The sequence below is a fragment of the Xenia sp. Carnegie-2017 genome, unplaced genomic scaffold, assembly GCF_021976095.1.
Source record: "Xenia sp. Carnegie-2017 unplaced genomic scaffold, XeniaSp_v1 HiC_scaffold_13, whole genome shotgun sequence".
NCBI lineage: Eukaryota > Metazoa > Cnidaria > Anthozoa > Malacalcyonacea > Xeniidae > Xenia > Xenia sp. Carnegie-2017.
In genome coordinates, this window is record NW_025813436.1 from 8,249,802 (window position 1) to 8,268,544 (window position 18,743).

The 18,743-nt window shown below is 36.1% G+C and overlaps 2 protein-coding genes and 1 long non-coding RNA gene across 3 annotated transcripts in view; 2 read left to right on the forward strand and 1 right to left on the reverse strand.

Moving 5' to 3' along the window:
- Positions 1-15,144, forward strand: LOC124447635 (E3 ubiquitin-protein ligase UBR5-like). Its single transcript, XM_046998604.1, is given in 35 exon segments — positions 1-167; positions 261-305; positions 957-1,020; positions 1,221-1,303; positions 1,374-1,432; positions 1,546-1,633; positions 1,754-1,976; positions 2,193-2,265; positions 2,417-2,769; positions 2,930-3,169; positions 3,354-3,511; positions 3,633-3,738; positions 5,107-5,320; positions 5,441-5,553; positions 5,962-6,084; positions 6,184-6,295; positions 6,665-6,822; positions 6,926-7,015; positions 7,257-7,343; positions 7,418-7,499; positions 7,622-7,750; positions 7,885-8,139; positions 8,369-8,480; positions 8,618-8,953; positions 9,617-9,763; positions 10,089-10,337; positions 10,616-10,763; positions 11,483-11,646; positions 11,858-12,224; positions 12,293-12,827; positions 13,391-13,665; positions 14,067-14,341; positions 14,548-14,729; positions 14,800-15,010; positions 15,012-15,144. Coding segments are annotated over 35 exon segments (6,051 nt in total). The 5' UTR covers positions 1-105.
- LOC124447700 overlaps positions 12,315-18,743 on the reverse strand; it is a 21,329-nt gene continuing 14,900 nt past the window's right edge. Inside the window, exon 3 of the long non-coding RNA XR_006948800.1 lies at positions 12,315-12,324. This is a non-coding gene — a long non-coding RNA (uncharacterized LOC124447700). The remainder of the gene's footprint in view (positions 12,325-18,743) is intronic.
- The window catches only part of LOC124447642 (E3 ubiquitin-protein ligase UBR5-like), a 4,755-nt gene continuing 966 nt past the window's right edge, over positions 14,955-18,743 (forward strand). The window contains exons 1-8 of the mRNA XM_046998616.1: positions 14,955-15,201; positions 15,421-15,719; positions 15,865-16,102; positions 16,546-16,799; positions 17,142-17,272; positions 17,501-17,698; positions 17,913-17,997; positions 18,424-18,693. Coding sequence (XP_046854572.1) covers positions 15,675-15,719; positions 15,865-16,102; positions 16,546-16,799; positions 17,142-17,272; positions 17,501-17,698; positions 17,913-17,997; positions 18,424-18,693 — 1,221 coding nt within the window. The 5' untranslated portion in view covers positions 14,955-15,201; positions 15,421-15,674. The remainder of the gene's footprint in view (positions 15,202-15,420; positions 15,720-15,864; positions 16,103-16,545; positions 16,800-17,141; positions 17,273-17,500; positions 17,699-17,912; positions 17,998-18,423; positions 18,694-18,743) is intronic.

The following is an 18,743-nucleotide window of genomic DNA, read 5'->3' on the forward strand; positions in this document are numbered from 1 at the left end:
TCCGGCGTAGAGATTAATGTATTTACCTAAATCCTTTTCATTCTTCGTTTTCATTTCTTTAGTAAAGTATACCATGAATTTTTAGCCCAATACTTACTCAAAAGAATGTCTTCAATATTTTTTACAGTTTGTTCTTTACCAGGATCATCAGAACAACTGCGAGATAGGTAAAATTTTAATATTTTTCAGAGTTATACTTTCACGTTGTGTAATCATTTTTCTCCTGTGTTATAACTGCATTTTCATTTTTCGTTTTGAAGTTTTGTTGATATTGTAAATCGACGAAAAGACGACTCTTCTGTCAGGTAATGTTACTGAAAAATATTTTAGAATTTTGCACAAAACCAGTGGTGTATTGCTATCTCCTAGCCACATGGATGGCCATCAACATATTCAATTATTTGTAATAGTTGGCTTTTCTGACGTACAAATTTGAGCCAACCTTAAAAAATTTTGCATACTTTATGGCTAACAACACATTTAATGTTGAAATAAATTATTGAGTGTATCAGTTTAAAGTTTTTACAATTATAGCAATTAAAAAGCCGAGCCATTGATGTGGTCTTAATTGAACTCCATTTTCAAACCTGACGTTATAAAATTTTAATTCATTTTGGATAGAAAACTTACATAAAGAATTCTATCAATTGTCTTGTCTACTGCACACTCACAATGTAATTTATGATGTAGACTAGCAATCCCAATGATATTACAAAGTTGCATTGAAATGTTGAACTTTGATATTTCAAGAAATTGTCTCAACACTGTCATTGTGATTAAATGTTGTTATATGATGTACTTTAACTACTCCTAAATTTTATGAGTTTAGTTTGATTGCCATAGCAAATAACCATGTAAAATATAAAACATCATAAACTAGACGACTGATCACTATATAAAAAAAGGATAGTTACGTTCAGACATTCTACATCATTTATTACTCAATTTTCCTATAGTTTGCTGCAATATGCTGTGAAAGATTTTGTGTTGGGACCGAGTCATGTTGCTCTCTTATTTGAGGTTTGTTTACTGTTTATTTAAAAGCTTCATAATTGGGAATCTCATAACAATTTAAAATTTCATGGAAAAATTTGCTTTTACGCAGTTATGGTAGTCTTTCATTGTTTTTTAGCTCACTCTTGTTACTCATTTATTCAGACTGATTATTAAAATAACATCAATGTGAATATTCTTACAGAAATAATGGATTGATTATTTAGGATGGCACTGTTGCCCGACAAAGATTTACTGTATCACATGAGCATGTAGACATTGGTAGAAAAGAATCTGCAACAGCCTCTGTGTAAGCTGCAGTTTTATATGAATGCTTCAGTTGTTTGCTTTATATTTCTACTGTTTTTTATCATTTTAAGAAGTGGTGAACAAGAGCGATCATCAGCAAGATCAGCGTCACATGTTGTACTACATAGCAGTAAGTTATTATCCACACATTGTTTCTGTGATGAAGCTCTCAAATTTTTTAGCTTTTTCGAGTTGTAATTTTTGTTGTTTTGATTGTTTTGTGCTTATTTTTCTTCCCTTCAGTTGGTGATCGTGCTGGGCATGGAGAGAGCTCTTGGTTGCTGCCATCAGGAGATTCATTTGCAGCTTTATCTGGTCATCCTGGTCTTAGGTAATCTTTTTCTTTTTACAAAATGTTTAATTATTTAGAATGAGCTTACCATTTTAAACAATGGTTAACATTAGAGAAATGGTAATCGTTTATTCTTTTGTTGTTTCCTATTCACTTTAGATGGAGTTCATCCAATCCAGTAACGTTACGCGCGTGTAGTCGTCTTGCTTCGCGTGGACGAGGTCGTGTCGTGCGTGGACGAAGTCGTGGCGGGGCCACTGGCTGGTTGACATCGCGAAGTGTCGTTCCTGCATCCGCTGTACCAGAAGAACTCATCTCACAGGCACAGGTTGTTCTCCAAGACAAGTCACGTGCGGCTATCGTTCGTGAGCTGCAAAGAACGGTAGGTCTTCAAGAAACTTGATTGTTGTTGTAGAAGACTTAAACATTAAAATACTTTATTTTTTCATCAACAGTCACATACATTACCTATTCATCTTGTTTAATGATACTTTTCATTATCCAGACATTCTTCATTCATTATTCGTTCATTGTTCGTTCATAGTTTATATTAAGAAATAAGCGATATTCCAATTCGCTCGTTTGATAATTTTTTTAGAACTTGGATGTAAATCTAGCTGTGAACAATCTTTTGAGTCGTGATGAAGAAGATGGTGATGATCAAGAGGAAGGTATCTCGTGTTCTGTTTATTAAAAAAGTGTTTTGGGAAGAATAGGGTAGAAAGCATCACTTGAGTTATTACACGGCGTATTGCTTTGGTAAAAGTGTTTGAATTTTTTATCAATTTAACCGCATTTTTCCTTATTTTTTCACGTGTATAGAAGATCTTTTTTCTATCTTGGAGACTGGACTCCACTCAGACGACCCAGCAGTTGTCATGGATGCAGATTCCATCTTTCCGGAAGAGATGTTTTACAGCAGTTTGCCACGACGCATGGGCAGCAGAGCGAGTCGATTCTTTGAACGCGAGCTTGAGGCAGAGAGGGATAGAGAACGAGATATTCTGCGTCGAGAACGATGGTGGAACAGCCTTTGTTTAGATGAAAACTCCAGTTCAAATGGTGCTAAGAATAATAATGTGTCAAGTGATAAAAAAACAGCAGTAAACTTACCGAAGAAAAACGTAAAAGAACCAATAGTCTTTATCGGGGAATTGGAATATTGGCCTGGAGAAGTACGTTTCTGTCAACTTTTTCCGTTTGAATGGTATTTTTTTGTAGTAAATAATGTGTTTTTGTGTGTATTGAAAACAATTGACCAATTAAATTTTAAATGTATAAGTGTAAGCATTCAGCCGTACCTTACCTAAATTTCAGTTTTGTTCTTTTGTGCAGAAAAATTGCTTACCAAAGTTTGTGAAAATTGCGTCCATGTATTCTGAGCTTGTGTGTTTGGATAGCGATGGTAAAGTACACCAGTGGAAGTGGGAGGACCTTTATCCATATTTATCCACAACAGACCGTGGTACCAAATTGACGCATCCGAGAACTAAGTCGCTTGGATTATCAAACGAAAATATTGTTAAGCTATCGTCGTGTTCCTCTCGGGCTACTGTCGTAACACGTTCGGGAAAGGTAAGTGAAATAATCTGGTGTAGATGAGCAAATCTAATTTGCCAAACTTTGTTTTAGAGCGTTTATTTGCAAATCTTTGGGAGGAGTTTTTGTCGTTCTGAGTGTTGCTCATTCTAGTTTATGACGTCATTCTGCTTTTAGTCAGAGCTTTTGTTCCTCTAGTAACGTTTGTGAATTACTTCAGGTGGCAACATGGTTGGATGAAACTCTCGCTGCTGTTTCCTCCAAGCTTGAACATTCTGCAAAATTGTTTTCCGATTTCGAAAAAGAAAAAATACATGAAGTATACGTTTGTCCGCTGTACACATGCGTGCAAACTGTACCTGGAAACTTGTATTGGTGGTAAGCTTAAATACCAGAGAGCAAAGAGGTTCTTGTTTTAGATTAAAACATCTATGATCATTTTGTGAGCGAGCACGTTTCTGAGTTTATATCACTAAGTACGCATTTCATGATGTAATAGGGGTGTTTTACCTTCGGACCAACGGAGAAAGGTTATGGAAAAAGCCAAAGCTCGTGCTAATAAAGATCGTGTTACGGGATTATCTGAAATTGTTGTTGGTGCTCAGGTAAGAATACATTGTGTAAAGAAGTCAACGTGTAGCTACAAAGATCACGTTTCTATGTGTAGCTACAAAGATCACGTTTCTATGTGTAGCTACAAAGATCACGTTTCTACGTGTAGCTACAAAGATCACGTTTCTAAGTGTAGCTACAAAGATCACGTGTCTATGTGTAGCTACAAAGATCACGTTTCTACGTGTAGCTACAAAGATCACGTTTCTACGTGTAGCTACAAAGATCACGTTTCTATGTGTAGCTACAAAGATCACGTTTCTACGTGTAGCTACAAAGATCACGTTTCTACGTGTAGCTACAAAGATCACGTTTCTATGTGTAGCTACAAAGATCACGTGTCTAAGTGTAGCTACAAAGATCACGTGTCTAAGTGTAGCTACAAAGATCACGTTTCTAAGTGTAGCTAGATGGTGGTGAATGAACAGCAGAGAATTAGAACAATTTTTACATTACTTAAAATATAAACTATGATTACTTATCTCAGTGTTGGTAATTATGAATGAACAATAGAGAAAGTGAACAGTCTTTGCACTATCTAAAATATAAACTATGATAACGTGTGTCAGTGTAGGTAGTGATGAATGAACAACAGAGAATGAGAACAGTCTTTGCACTATCTAAAATATAAACTATGATAGCATTTGTCAGTGTAGGTAGTGATGAATGAACAACAGAGAATGAGAACAGTTTTTAAACTACCTAAAATATAAACTAAGATAACGTATGTCAGTGTAGGTAGTGATGAATGAACAACAGAGAATGAGAACAGTCTTTACACTATCTAAAATATAAACTAAGATAACGTGTGTCAGTGTAGGTAGTGATGAATGAACAACAGAGAACGAGAACAGTTTTTACACTGTCTAAAATATAAATTACGATAACGTGTGTCAGTGTATGTAGTGATGAATGAACAACAGAGAAAGAGAACAGTCTTTACACTATCTAAAATATAAACTAAGATAACGTGTGTCAGTATAGGTAGTGATGAATGAACAACAGAGAATGAGAACAGTTTTTAAACTACCTAAAATATAAACTAAGATAACGTATGTCAGTGTAGGTAGTGATGAATGAACAACAGAGAATGAGAACAGTCTTTACACTATCTAAAATATAAACTAAGATAACGTGTGTCAGTGTAGGTAGTGATGAATGAACAACAGAGAATGAGAACAGTCTTTACACTATCTAAAATATAAACTAAGATAACGTTTCTCAGTCTAGGTAGTGATGAATGAACAAGTATTTACACTTCCTACTACCGTGTTAAAATGCGTGTTAGTATACTACTACAGCAGGCAAGTTTATGGAATTAGTAATTAATGTAAACATGAAATATTCATACTTTACTTTAGGTATGTTTGAGAAGCAGTCCTATATACAATGCTGGCGCCCTTGCGTTCAATGTTGGCAACGAAACCCCTCGTGTTGGCGAGATGATGACGTCATTGTGGAATTTTGCTCCCGACAAACTTCGTTTCAAAATCATTACTGATAACAAAAGGAGCAAGGAAAAAACAATAGTTGTTGATACTGTTGAAAGTGTTGCTAGTCCCGAGTTTGGCACAAGTGAGTGAATGTGTGTGAAGATTTGGTAAAAAATAGCAAACTTTAGTTGGTGACATTTCGACAATATGCACGCGATGAGTGACAGTGAGGGAAATAATATGTTTGTTGATTGTTGTGCAGAAAGAAAAGCAACCAACGATTGTGACGGTGCAACGAAAGAAGAAGAATGGAATCTTAAAGAGGTTGTTTTCATTGAAGACAAGCAACAGTCCACTGTTGGCGTTGTACTCAAGGTATTATTCAATGAGAGGAGCAAATCCTTCCAGAAAAAGGACATATGTAGTATGTGTATTTGCTTTTATGTGAGTTTATTTCATGAGGATTAATCAACTCTTATACTATAAATTGGTTCTAGGTAAATGGTTTGTAAATTGGTTTTAGATTGATGGTTTATAAATTGGTTTTAGATTGATGGTTTGTAAATTGGTTTTAGATTGATGGTTTGTAAATTGATTGTATATTGATGGTTTGTATATTGGTTTTAGATTGATGGTTTATAAATTGGTTTTAGATTGATAGTTTATAAATTGATTGTAGATTGATGGTTTGTAAATTGGTTTTAGATTGATGGTTTATAAATTGGTTTTAGATTGATTTTTTATAAATTGATTGTAGATTGATGGTTTGTATATTGGTTTTAGATTGATGGTTTATATGCTGCTGTCCATTTTCCATCAAAAGACAAACCTGAGTTACCATTATCTTCATCTGATCCCATGACACTCCTGAAAAACTGTCGTTTGGTGAGGAAGGATGAATTACAGGTAATTAACTATACATGATAATTGAGACATTATACTTTATTATCAATCTGAATGAGGCGTTGAACAATAGTCTTAATAAAGACAGCTGTGTCTTTACAGGTTGTGAAAATCACCACAAATCACAAAGTTCCTGATTGTATCCAGAAGTCTCCTAAATCACTTGTGATCCCATCTGGAGCAACTCCAATCACAATTGCAGTTGCAAACGATGGTCTGTAACAATATGTTCTTTATTATTGTATTTAATATTTGTTGTTCATAGAATTATTAATTACTTTTCAATTCAAGTGTTATAAAGACAGCTGTCGTTGTCTCTATATAAACTATAATTCAACTTATGGACACTTCTTTTTATTTTTGTTATTGTGGGTGGTCTGTTATCTGTTATGTGTAAGGTTGATGCTTATGATATCAATTAAATAAATCATTGAGTTGTGCTCATTGATATGCTTTATTTTGTAGCCTCAAATAATATTTTAATGCTACTTTTATGTACGTAATGGTTACCAATTTTATTTTATATTGCTTTACAAATTTTACTGTTCTCTGTTTGTTATTGTTCAACATCTTAATGTTTCAGGAGTACATGCTATCCTGAAGCGGGGCAAAAACATGTCGTATGCATTGTTTAATCTTGGCAACAGCAAAGTAGAACCTGGCGGGCAGTTTCCCGCTGAAACTGCATCGTTTATTAGCCAACCATCTACCCGTCAGCTGCTACTCAACCCATCTATTGTGGTATGCGTTTCTTTGATTGAATTAAATTGATGTTGTTTGTTGAATTGGAGAAAATTATTACCTTTCAATATTTTACATTGATTCTTGTCATATTTTATTGTAGGGTAATCTAATGGTGCTTCAAGATGTTACTGGTGGACTAATTCCCCTTATAAAAGATAGTTTAGGTGGTATCAAAGAACCAGTTTGGATGGTATGCAATTTTATTTACTATTCTTTTATTCTAAAAAATACTGATCTATCCTTTTTTACTCCAGTCTAATGTCTTCACTAGGGGTCATCTAATGATAGGAAATATCTGATACTACAGCTTAAGTTCTTGTACATTGTAGTGTATACATAGTGTTTTGGCTGTTAAGGATCTATCTTTTTCTTAGTTTATATGTTTATATTTTTAATTTGTTATCAGCGTGTGATATTTTCCTGTTTCTTAGGGACTGCCTCCCGTTCACGTTTTGCGTATTGCTGTATCAACAACTAAAGAAAATAAAAAAGTTGCTATAGTAGCCTTATCACTTCCTGTGAGTTTCATTCTCTTACATGAAAATTAGTGTTTCCGTGGTCAACTTTTGTGATTGTTTTATGTTGCTTTTAGAAACAAAAATTTATCTCGGATGTTATTGATCGAAATGAAACAGCAGTAATGGATTTATTAAATTTTCTATCCCTAAACTGTCGTGAGTATCCCTCGTTTTTGGTCGTTGGTTCAGGGATTTCACGGACTATTTTTTGAAATTATGACAGATGTTACTGGGTGATGTATCTTGTTAAAGTACGCTTACTAATTTCCATCTTTTAGCTGAAGATATTCCAGAAATACTGAAAGAAACCTGTGATGGGAATCGAAATATTATTCACGTTTGCGTATCACATGCAATGCCCACTAAGTCAAAGGATGCCTCAAAACAGATCAACTCTAACACATCAGGTTTGACCATGTTTGCAAGTAGTCTTTGATGGGAAAATTTTCTATTTTGTGTAGCAATATTTATAACTAGTTTTGTTTGTTTTAGTTAAATTGTAGATACACGAAAACATTAATCATCCAAGCTTGCTTTTCAGGAGGTGCTGCAGTCTCAAGTCCCACATCGGCCAGCAGTCGCAATATCAGTATACGTGAGATGATGCAGAAAGCGGTAATGGCTGCAAGAGCTGCTAATCTTGAGGTTGATGAAGACACCGCTATCCCCACACTACACTGGCCACCTGACCCACCTACAAGCAATACGTCCTCAAATGTACCTAGTGCTACGACTGCTGTTCCTCCTGCTGTTGTTCCCCCTACCACATCAGATGAGTCATCTCCAGCGATAACAAGTTGGTTTATTTCAATATTTATCTAAATATTGTTTGTTAAAGTTTGACTGTACACGCTCTTCCTTTCTACTCCGACACCATAAGTATCTCTGCTTAAATTATTACTATCCATATCTTTCAATGTGTATGTATTGTGTTGACTTTCATTGATTAATGATATTGCACATCTAAAGTAATATGAAGTGAAGATTCTTCATCTGTAAGCTGATTCAATTTTATTATGCCATAGCTCAACCGAAGCCTGTTGATGATGATCATTCGACAAAAGCTTTGAGAATCTTGAAACTGTTTTGCAGCAACGACTACATGAAACCTTACTTGTATTCATTACTTTCGGCCAAGTACGTTCCCTATTTAAATATTCAACGAGAGAAAACGCTTTTTGGATTGATGCTGACGTTCTAGTCATTAATCTTTTGAGATGCTACTCCCTTAGCTTTCATTCACTCATGCGTTAAAATATTGTATTTTTATTTAGAGATGCCGATGGTTATACTCCTTTTATGTTGGCAGTATGTCGTCGAGCTTATCCGTCGGCGTTACTCCTTTTTGAAACTGCTAAAGATCTTTCAACTGATCCTCAGTCCCTACGTATCAACCAGGATCGTCTGATGTCCATGGTATATCCCGCTGATGCACCTGGAATGTCATCTCCTCTTTATCTTATATGTTGTAACGACACGTGTTCGTTTACATGGACAGGAACAAAACACATTAGACAAAATATTTTCGAATGTAGAACTTGCGGTTTGACAGGAACGTTGTGTTGTTGTACGGAGTGCGCACGGGTTTGTCATCGAGGTCATGATTGCAAGTAAGTGATGAGGGAGTGGATGTAGCCATTCAATTGTCCTTGCACGACACACTTCTAAACTAGAGTAGAGTATGTACCTAAGAACTTACGTTTCAACATCAAATAACTCCTGATGAAGACACTAGACCGGAGTATATAAAGACTTAAGTTTCGACATCAGATCACTCCTGATGAAAACATTAGACCGGAGTATATAAAGACTTAAGTTTCGACATCAGATCACTCCTGATGAAGACATTAGACCGGAGTATATAAAGACTTAAGTTTCGACATCAGATCACTCCTGATGAAAACATTAGACCGAGTATATAAAGACTTAAGTTTCGACATCAGATCACTCCTGATGAAGACATTAGACCGGAGTATATAAAGACTTAAGTTTCGACATCAGATCACTCCTGATGAAGACATTAGACCGGAGTATATAAAGACTTAAGTTTCAACATCAGATCACTCCTGATGAAGACATTAGACCGGAGTATATAAAGACTTAAGTTTCGACATCAGATCACTCCTGATGAAGACATTAGACCGGAGTATATAAAGACTTAAGTTTCGACATCAGATCATTCCTTATAAAGAGACACTCGACTGGATTATGTAAGACTGTATACCAGACTGTTTTAATATTTTTTTAAAAAAATAATTTTTTATTTGTTTTAGGATCAAGAAAAAGCCTCCCATCGCTTACTGTGATTGTTGGAGAAAATGCAAATGCAAGGCTTTAATTCCTGGTGATGAACTTGCACGGGCTGATCTGTTGAAAAAGTTAGTCTCGGAGACAGACCTCGTGACAAAGTCAAATGGAAAGTACGTAATAACGCTGTATTATTTACTTGGAGGGTTGAATAAATTTGAATAAATACGCGTGCAGATTTTATCTGTGTTATACTCAAGTATTATGATATACGTATTACCTGTTTTGTCTTTCTTAGGTATAATTATAAAGACGTTAGCTAGAAGTTTATGATCGTGTTTAGTATCTTTATATTTATCAAACTTAATTAGTCTTAATTGTTAAAATTAAATTGTCAAATTCATAAAGAATTTAGTATGTACTAATTCACGAAGGAATGAGTTGATCTTCCTTTTTAGAAATTTGTCACAGTCCTTATCGTTGTATCATTGTTTTTAGGGGTGAACATATTTTATTGTTTTTGGTTCAAACCGTCGCACGCCAGATTACAGAGCAGCGGTCTTATTGTCCAAAAGGGTTGGATGTGCCGAACAGCAAACGGCGTGCTCAAGCAGTTTTGGCTGCAGCTAATTATCCCGAGCATGATCTCGAACCCCCAAAGTTTGCCCGACAAGCGCTTGAGTTGATTATTAAAGATTGGAGAGCTGTAAAGAATATGATTCTTAGTGGGACCCAGTCCAGTATTAGGTAAGGCATTGTGGGTAAGGGAAGAGATGGATTTAGGCTCGCCGTATTGATGAAGTAATGTTCTTTTCTGTACTTTGTAATTCACTTTTATACATAGCATGTATATAGTGGAAATGTGTAATGCCCATAGGTTTATGTTGTTTTCCACCTAGCGTTTGTGTAAAAAGATCATGAGGTTGAAATAAGAATGTTACTAAATGCTTATATGGTCTTATGATCTTTTTTATCAGTTTTTGGTCATCATGATATTTTGTTAATATCGTATTATACTTTATCAGTGATGTTCGAGCTGATGGAAATGTTGTTACAAACGTCGTTCATTCTATGTTAACAATGCAAGAACAGCAAAAATATCTGAATAGTCAAGATGGTACAGCAAGACTTGACAGTTTTTCACACTGTCTCATTAGTAAATGCCCCAGTGAGGTAAACAATGTTAACCCCAGTTGAATTTCCCGCTTTTATGAATAACTTTTACCCCTCAAGTTTCTGACACCACCATTTACTTTCACCCCCTCAAGTCTCTGATACCACCATTTACTTTCACCCCTCAAGTCTCTGATGCCATCATTTACTTTCACTCCCTCAAGTCTCTGATACCACCATTTACCCACCCCTCATTTTTTCACCCTCGTCTCTGATACCACCATTTACTTTCACCCCCTCAAGTCTCTGATACCACCATTTCTTTCATCCCCTCAGTCTTTGATCCATTCATTTTCACTCGTCTCATTCCATTCACCTCGTCCATTCCACTCATTCCATCCACCCCCCTCAGTCTCTGATACCACCATTACTTTCACCCTCGTCTGATACCACCATTTACTTTCACCCCGTCTCTGATACCATTTACTTTCACCCCTCGTCTCTGATACCACCATTTACTTTCACCCCTCGTCTCTGATACCACCATTTACTTTCACCCCTCAAGTCTCTGATACCACCATTTACTTTCACCCCTCAAGTCTCTGATACCATCATTTACTTTCACCCCTCAAGTCTCTGATACCACCATTTTATTAAGTATAGCAATGCAAAATTTTTTTGATGCATCATTTTTGAAAGAATTTTTATGAAAAAAATGTTTATCTGCTTGATACGTAAGTGAAAACATTCTTGATTTTTCTGCTTTCGTCGACTTGTAGATTGTTGATCAATTCCTGAAAACTTTAAACGCTGCCCTCTTGACGACTACTGGATCTGAGAACGAGGAAGTTATCATGGTTGCTAAAAGATTTGTACGCTCCATTGCGAGAGTGATGATCATACTGACGTCAGAGAAAACCCCATCAATTGCTAAAAGAAAGTTGTAAGTATAGACCAGTGTTTTTGTTTGCTTTTAGTCTTTCCTTGTTGTAACAGTGGGAAAGTTCGGGATTTTTTAATCGTAATGCTTAAAAGAGTAGTTAGGATGCTATTTTGGGCACATAAACTAACAGCTACAATGTACAATTGACTGTTTACTTGATTGCTCATGAGCTTTTTATAATTATTGTTATAATGTACGTCTTTTTATGTAGATTGGCCTTTCAACAACTAAACAAGTGTAGGAAGGTTTTTCAATCCATGTTAATGATTGCTATACCAGAACTGATTCAGATGGCAAACTCATTAATTGCACCCGTGCGCTTAGGGGTCTGCCGTCCTGCGGGACACTTTTCTTACTTAATCTCTGACAACACGACGAGCAGTGACGAACCGGCAGTTGGAGAAGAGTTATTTAATGCTCAACCAATGCGTCGTAGAGCATCTACATCTTCTACCGAACCGCCTCGAGTCTCTATGGAGCGTCGTGACTCTGACTTCATAATTGATTCTCAAGTTGAGCACTTGGAGGTTGCTGATCCGCAACTATCTGGGGACGTTGGTGAGCTTCACGACATTGAGGTATGCCTTGCGTATTAATGTTAGAAAGACAAAGCACATAACTTTCATCCATTTTTGCCATTCTACAGGTTGTTGGCGGAGCAGACATTCAAGCATTGGTCTCAGCTTCAGGTATTGATTTGATAAACAATACCAATCAACAGGGGGGTGTGGAGAGTATGGACACACATGAGAATATGCCCCAGGATCAACCTTCTGATGCTGCGACTCCCGGTGTACGTATAAGCGCTACTGGTGAGAGTTCTCGTGGGCGAAGAAGGCCTAGGTCTTCAGATGGTGCTGCTGAACACGAAAATGGGAATGAGTCTGATATGGATTTAGAACTCTTGGCAGAAAGTGAAAGTGATAGCGACGAAGATGGTTTAACCCCCGGTGAAGGACGCAACAGACGTGTAACGACGGGGGGCTATGATCCTGTTAATAACACGCGAACTGTACCTCGTCATGTGTGTTATTCTGAAGAGGATTCTTCATCAGGGGACGAGGACGTTGTGGAAAATGAAATTGACCAAATGGAAGATGAAGAGGAAATGGACGATGAAGAAGGCGGAAGAGACGAAAACGATAACAGTGGAGGGAGATTACTCAACGTTCAGAGAGTTGGTAAGTTGATAGATTTATCTTTATTTTCATCAATAAATATTACATAAATCTTTTAATAAGGCCATTGCTAATTTATGTTATTTACTAAATTTTTTGCTGAAAACTATCCATGGTCTTATTAAAAGTTAAATGTGGGGCAATTATATTTATACTAAAAATTCGTTTTCCCTCTGAAAAATCCATAGTTACAAATTAACGTGTACCTTTAAGTTGTGAATATATAGCAACGAATATGCATGATCACTACTTATGAGTGATAATATCGAAGATTATTACTCACGATTTACACTGTGTGCAGTATTTTCAATTTATGTAAATTGGGAATGTTATGTTTTTATTTGCTTTATTTACACACAGTATTGGTCATTTTACATACAGTATTGGTCATTTTACACACAGTATTGGTCATTTTACATACAGTATTGGTAATTTTACATACAGTATTGGTCATTTTACATACAGTATTGGTCATTTTACATACAGTATTGGTCATTTTAGACACAGCATTGGTCATTTTACATACAGTATTGGTCATTTTACATACAGTATTGGTCATTTTACAGGTCGTGAAAGTAACACAGCTCCTCATGCAATGCAGTGGGTGCTCTCGAACTCTGTACAAGGATCTACATATATGTCTGGCTTCTCTCCATCTCTTTTGTATGGTGAGCCCGTGCATCATGGTATTGATCGAAATGGCAGCGGTGCTGCTGTAGCTTCTGGTGTGACGTCGGCTGCATCTGCGTCCAGTACATCCGGTGCTTTGGTGAGATCTCATTATAATACGTTGAACTCAGCAAGTGCCTTGGCAAGGCTGTTTGCCATTCTAGTTCGCGAGGTTTGGATGTTTTTATTTGCTTATAAATTTTATATATTATTCAAGGAGCTTTTTATCTTAGAAAGTGTCCTTTATATATCACAGTATATTTGTTAGCTATTGATATCAAATTTTGAGCTAAATGCAAGAGGAAATCTACATTGAGGCAACGTAAATAGTTTTTCTATAAATTCGCGTCGCAAAGTAGATTCAACTTTCGTTAATTGACACTAAAATTAAGCGTCATACTTGAACAGAATGTGGACAATTTTTTTTCTTTGTCATACCTACAGTGATTCTTGTCTCAATGAATTTGTTCTTTGTTGCTTTTACAATTGAATCAAGTCAAAGTAACTGCCAAAGCACAGCAAATAGCCTCTTATCATGAATTAGATGGATCAGCAGGATTTTTTTGTAATTAGATCACAGACTTACTCAATGATATCTATAAAACACTTAAAGTCGACGAGCTTCACGAGCTTTGTGCTATGATGGAAAAGGAGCTACGGCCCACATGGGAATGGCTTTGGATAATTATGGAATCCACTGAAGGTCAATTGAGGTTTGGTACATCCCTTGTTGCTGCCTCCGATCCTTCACAGTCTGGGCATCCTGTGAATGAAAACCAATCCAAAGTGTTGACTTCGAAGGATAAGCGCGGGAATGATTCTGGAGTATCTGTTGACAAAAAGGGAAGGTAGGTGATATGTTTTTTTGTGTGATAATATTTATTTCTCTTCCTAAGTACTTCTGCAAGCTCAAAGGCCTGTCATGAAGTCCATTTGTAAATATGAGGACGTGTTTAAAGTATTAAACATATATTTTCTTCCCATCGTAATATTACAATGCACATCTTAGCTCTTCAAAACTTTTGCCTTTGTCTCAAGTACATTTTTTCCATAGACGAGTGGGTGTGTACTCAAACGATTTGGCAAGACAGGATTTTCTCTCGTACGTTCTCTCTCTTATTCGAAGCAATGAGAATGAGCATGCAGACTCTCTACCTAAAGTTGATGTACCTTCACTACGTCATGTTGCATTCGTCTTAGATTCCCTGATATATTACATGAGAAATAATCCTATTGGTATGTAGATATTTTATCTCGCATTGCTACAAATATAAAATCGTCAACTTTTCAATCATCATTTTATAAGTCTCAGGCAAACAAGCCCGCTTTGACATATTTGATGAAAGTAGTTTCACGACCGACGACGAAGGTGCTGCGGATATTGACGATGAAGATGACAACGATAATGATGTCAGCAATGACGTGAATTATTTACGTGAGCAGCAGCGATTTTTTCGACGCAGTGATTCAACTACGGTGTTAGGATGCGAGCCACCTGAGCCATTGCACACTGCATTGTGAGTCTCTTCCTTTGGCTGAGAAACCACACCTGTTAAATAGAAACGCTAGACGCGAGGAGCTTTTTGGTGCTGTTCAAGAGTCGTCTTTGCCGAAGGGCAGCGCGGTTATCATTCCAGTGTACTGGGACTGAATTCTTGTCCTATCTCTCAAAATACTGAAGCAACCAACGACGATACAACAAATCAAAGTAAGTTGAATTGTCCACTTAGGTGTGTGTACAGAAAGCTGTCCATTCATTGGAGGTAATCTTTGATGAATGTCCTACATTGATAATATCATCTATACTATCACTATCAAGTTACAAATTTAAAATTCTTTTATGACACAAGTATTGGAATTCTGTATATATCTGTAGGGAAATTTCTCTTAATTTGTGTCCATATAAGCCTTAAGTTTTGCTTTTTAGATGACTCTGTTAGCTCTACAAGATATTCACTGACGAGCAACATTTTCACCATATTAAACTTATCCTCAAACACTTGGATTTTCCCCGATATTCAAGGTATTGGCAGGTTGCCCCCAAATTTTCTTCTTGGTCGATGGAGATTGTGTTTGGAATTGTTCGGACGCGTGTTTTTGGAAGATGTCGGAGCGGAACCTTCTTCCATTCTCAACGAGTTGGGTCGTTTTGATGTTAAGGAAACGTCATTTAGGAGGGAAATGGATCGATTGAAAAATACAAGTCAACGGGATCTTAGTTTAGAGGTATGTAATTCTTACATTAATGTAAACGAAATTCAATTTGTGGAAAAATTTGTATATATTGTTGACTAAACAAAATAGAAAAGATAAAGATTTGGTGAATAGTTGTTTGTATTTTCTTGAATATAAATTAATTTTTTCTCTGTAGCTTGAACGAGAACATGATCAATTGATCCAACTTACCATTCGTCAGCTCAATGCTCACTTTGGTAAACGTCCATCTACTTGCAAGCCATCAATCATTCATCGTGTTAAGGTAACATTCAAAAATGAACCTGGAGAGGGAAGTGGTGTAACAAGAAGTTTTTTTACGGCCATTGGAAAGGCTTTTGTGTCTGCTGAGAAGTTACCCAAGCTCGATAATCTCACAGCTTCTACTGGTGGAAGTAAGTTCTTATTTTATTGAATTTATATGTTTACATGAAAAAATCGTCAAATCTCAACTGTTCTTCTTACAAAAATTTCGACGCACTATAGCTAATGAGCATTTAATGTAGACCACAATTTTTTGAAAATAGACATGTTTCGACATCTCATTATGCTATCTTCAGTAAAAATGAATAATTACATAAATAGTACAAGGTTTATACAAAAGTAATATAATACATAAATTATAACAATAATAAGGAAATGAGATAAATTAACAATGATTAACAATTACAATGATGTGTCTTTAAGGAACTATTAATAGTTTCCTACAGATGCAGTGAGGATCAATCCTAAACCAACATTACATTCATTAACAATTTCTTTATTATTTCGTATGGTCTTCTGAAGACCTAAAAAGTTTACGTTTTCGTTTATCAAACACAGTTTATTTTCTTACAAGATTCGTGCATCGTACAGAAACTTCGTGCGCAAGAACGTGAACGTGAACGTCGAAAGTTATTTCGTTTAAGAAAAGATCGTTTGCGTGACAGAGATAACCAGGAAAGTCAACAACATCTAAATCCAGATGCCAAACCCTTCACGTACGGTCGTAACGACAGTGCAGATAGTGATGACGGAGAGGGAGAAAGCTTACCTTCGCATAAACAATCAATTGGGGAGAGACTTTACCCTCGCATCCAATCTATAAACCCGGTAGGTTGTTGTACTTAATGCTTAATGTAAGCATTGAGTTGGATATAATTTAGGAAGAGTCTCGCGAAAGGATTGGATAATATTAAAAAATATTATTCGGAAGGGGGTTGTCTTTGGTAAGGGTCTGTTTTCGTTGGCCACCATGTTGGTAAAGAGTGAAAAGAATCTCATGCTTTAATGAATGCTGGAACTTACCATTATGGCTACTATACGTCACATGAAAACGTGCTATTGAAAAAAAGAATTTCATTGCGAAAGTGTTGATATTTTTATTGGGGGGGGGGAGTGAAATTTAAATAGATTCCTTAGAGTTTTCGTAAATGTCATCTTTTTTCATTTAAGACATTGGCGAGTAAAATAACCGGAATGTTGCTTGAACTCCCCCCGTCACAACTTTTGCTACTCTTGGCAAGCGAAGAAACGTTGAGAACGAGAGTGGATGAAGGCGTCGAACTTTTATTGAAGAAAAACAGGTCTTTTTGTTTATCAATTAAAGCATGAATGAATGTGTTTTAAATTAAACCAACTGTGTAGCATGCATCATTTGCTTTTGAATAACCCAATCAACATACAGATAAACATCAAATCTTTTGTTAAGGAAGAAGTTAAATAATCTATGTATACTTATTAATATCGATAAAAATACGAAAGAATGAAAGACTTTGAGAAAAACATCTTTGATATCTTGACGTTTTTATCAGGGAGACAAACAAAGAAGATGTTGATGTTACAATGCCACCAACTTCTGTTACATCCGTTGTTAATTCAGCACCTGATGTTGTACCACTTGAAGAAGATAATTTAGCATTGTTCTATCAACCAGGACATTCAGGTTTCTACTCTCCCCGTTCCGGAAACAACACTTCTGAAAGATTGAACGCATTCCGTAACGTTGGAAGGTGTGTAATATTCGCAATTATACTATCGTTGCGTCTTTGCTAATCAAAGTTGTTATACAATTACTCATAGTGAAGATCGATACAAAAACTACAATACGTTTTTCATCAGACTTATGATCATTGACGTATGCTACATTAAATTGTTTCATAAGTTCGCAAGACTTATCTCAAAGAAATGCGACCGTAGTAACATGTAATTTTTTACGAATTTTAGAGTGATTGGTCTCTGTCTTGTTCAAAATGAAATCTGTCCTATCACTCTAAATCGCCATGTTTTAAAGTTCTTACTTGGAAGACGCGTAAGTAATTCTTATTGGATTGAATTTGACAAAAGTATTTGCCAACTTAGTCTTTTGATAGTGTAGCTCGTGAGGATTGTATGTAAGAAGTTTCCACATCAGATCACTTCTGATAAAACAATACATTTGAGTATATAAGAACTCTAGAATCAACATCAAGTCAACATTGACCAAAACACTAGTGACTCTAGACTGGAGTATATATAGACTCAGGTTTCGAAATCATATCATTCTTGATGAAAACAGTCACTAGACTGGAGTATAGAAGGACTCGAGTTTGAACATTAGGTCACTCGTGATGAAGATTAGAGTTAAAAGAACTTGTTTTTCAATGTCAACTTAATATTGGAATGATTTGTGACTGTACATTAATGATGTGTAAAATATATTATCTTATTTAATGTACCGTGATTAAATTTTGTGTAGATTGGATGGCATGATTTTGCATTCTTTGACCCCACGATGTATGAGACTCTGCGAAAGTTGATCGTAGACGCCGAGCAGTCGAATGCCTGTGAGATGTTCACGACTCTGGATCTTACGTTTAGCGTTGAACTGAGTTCAGACGAGGGTGGAAAACGTGTTGATCTTATACCCGGAGGAAGCAATACTCCGGTCACCCCAGCAAATGTCCGAATGTACGCCTGGAAATATGCAGTGCTAAGAATGGAAACATGTGTCAAAAGAGCGTTAAGGGTAGGTTTTTAACCTTGCTTTTATCCCAGCTATTTGAGTAAAATGAAGAA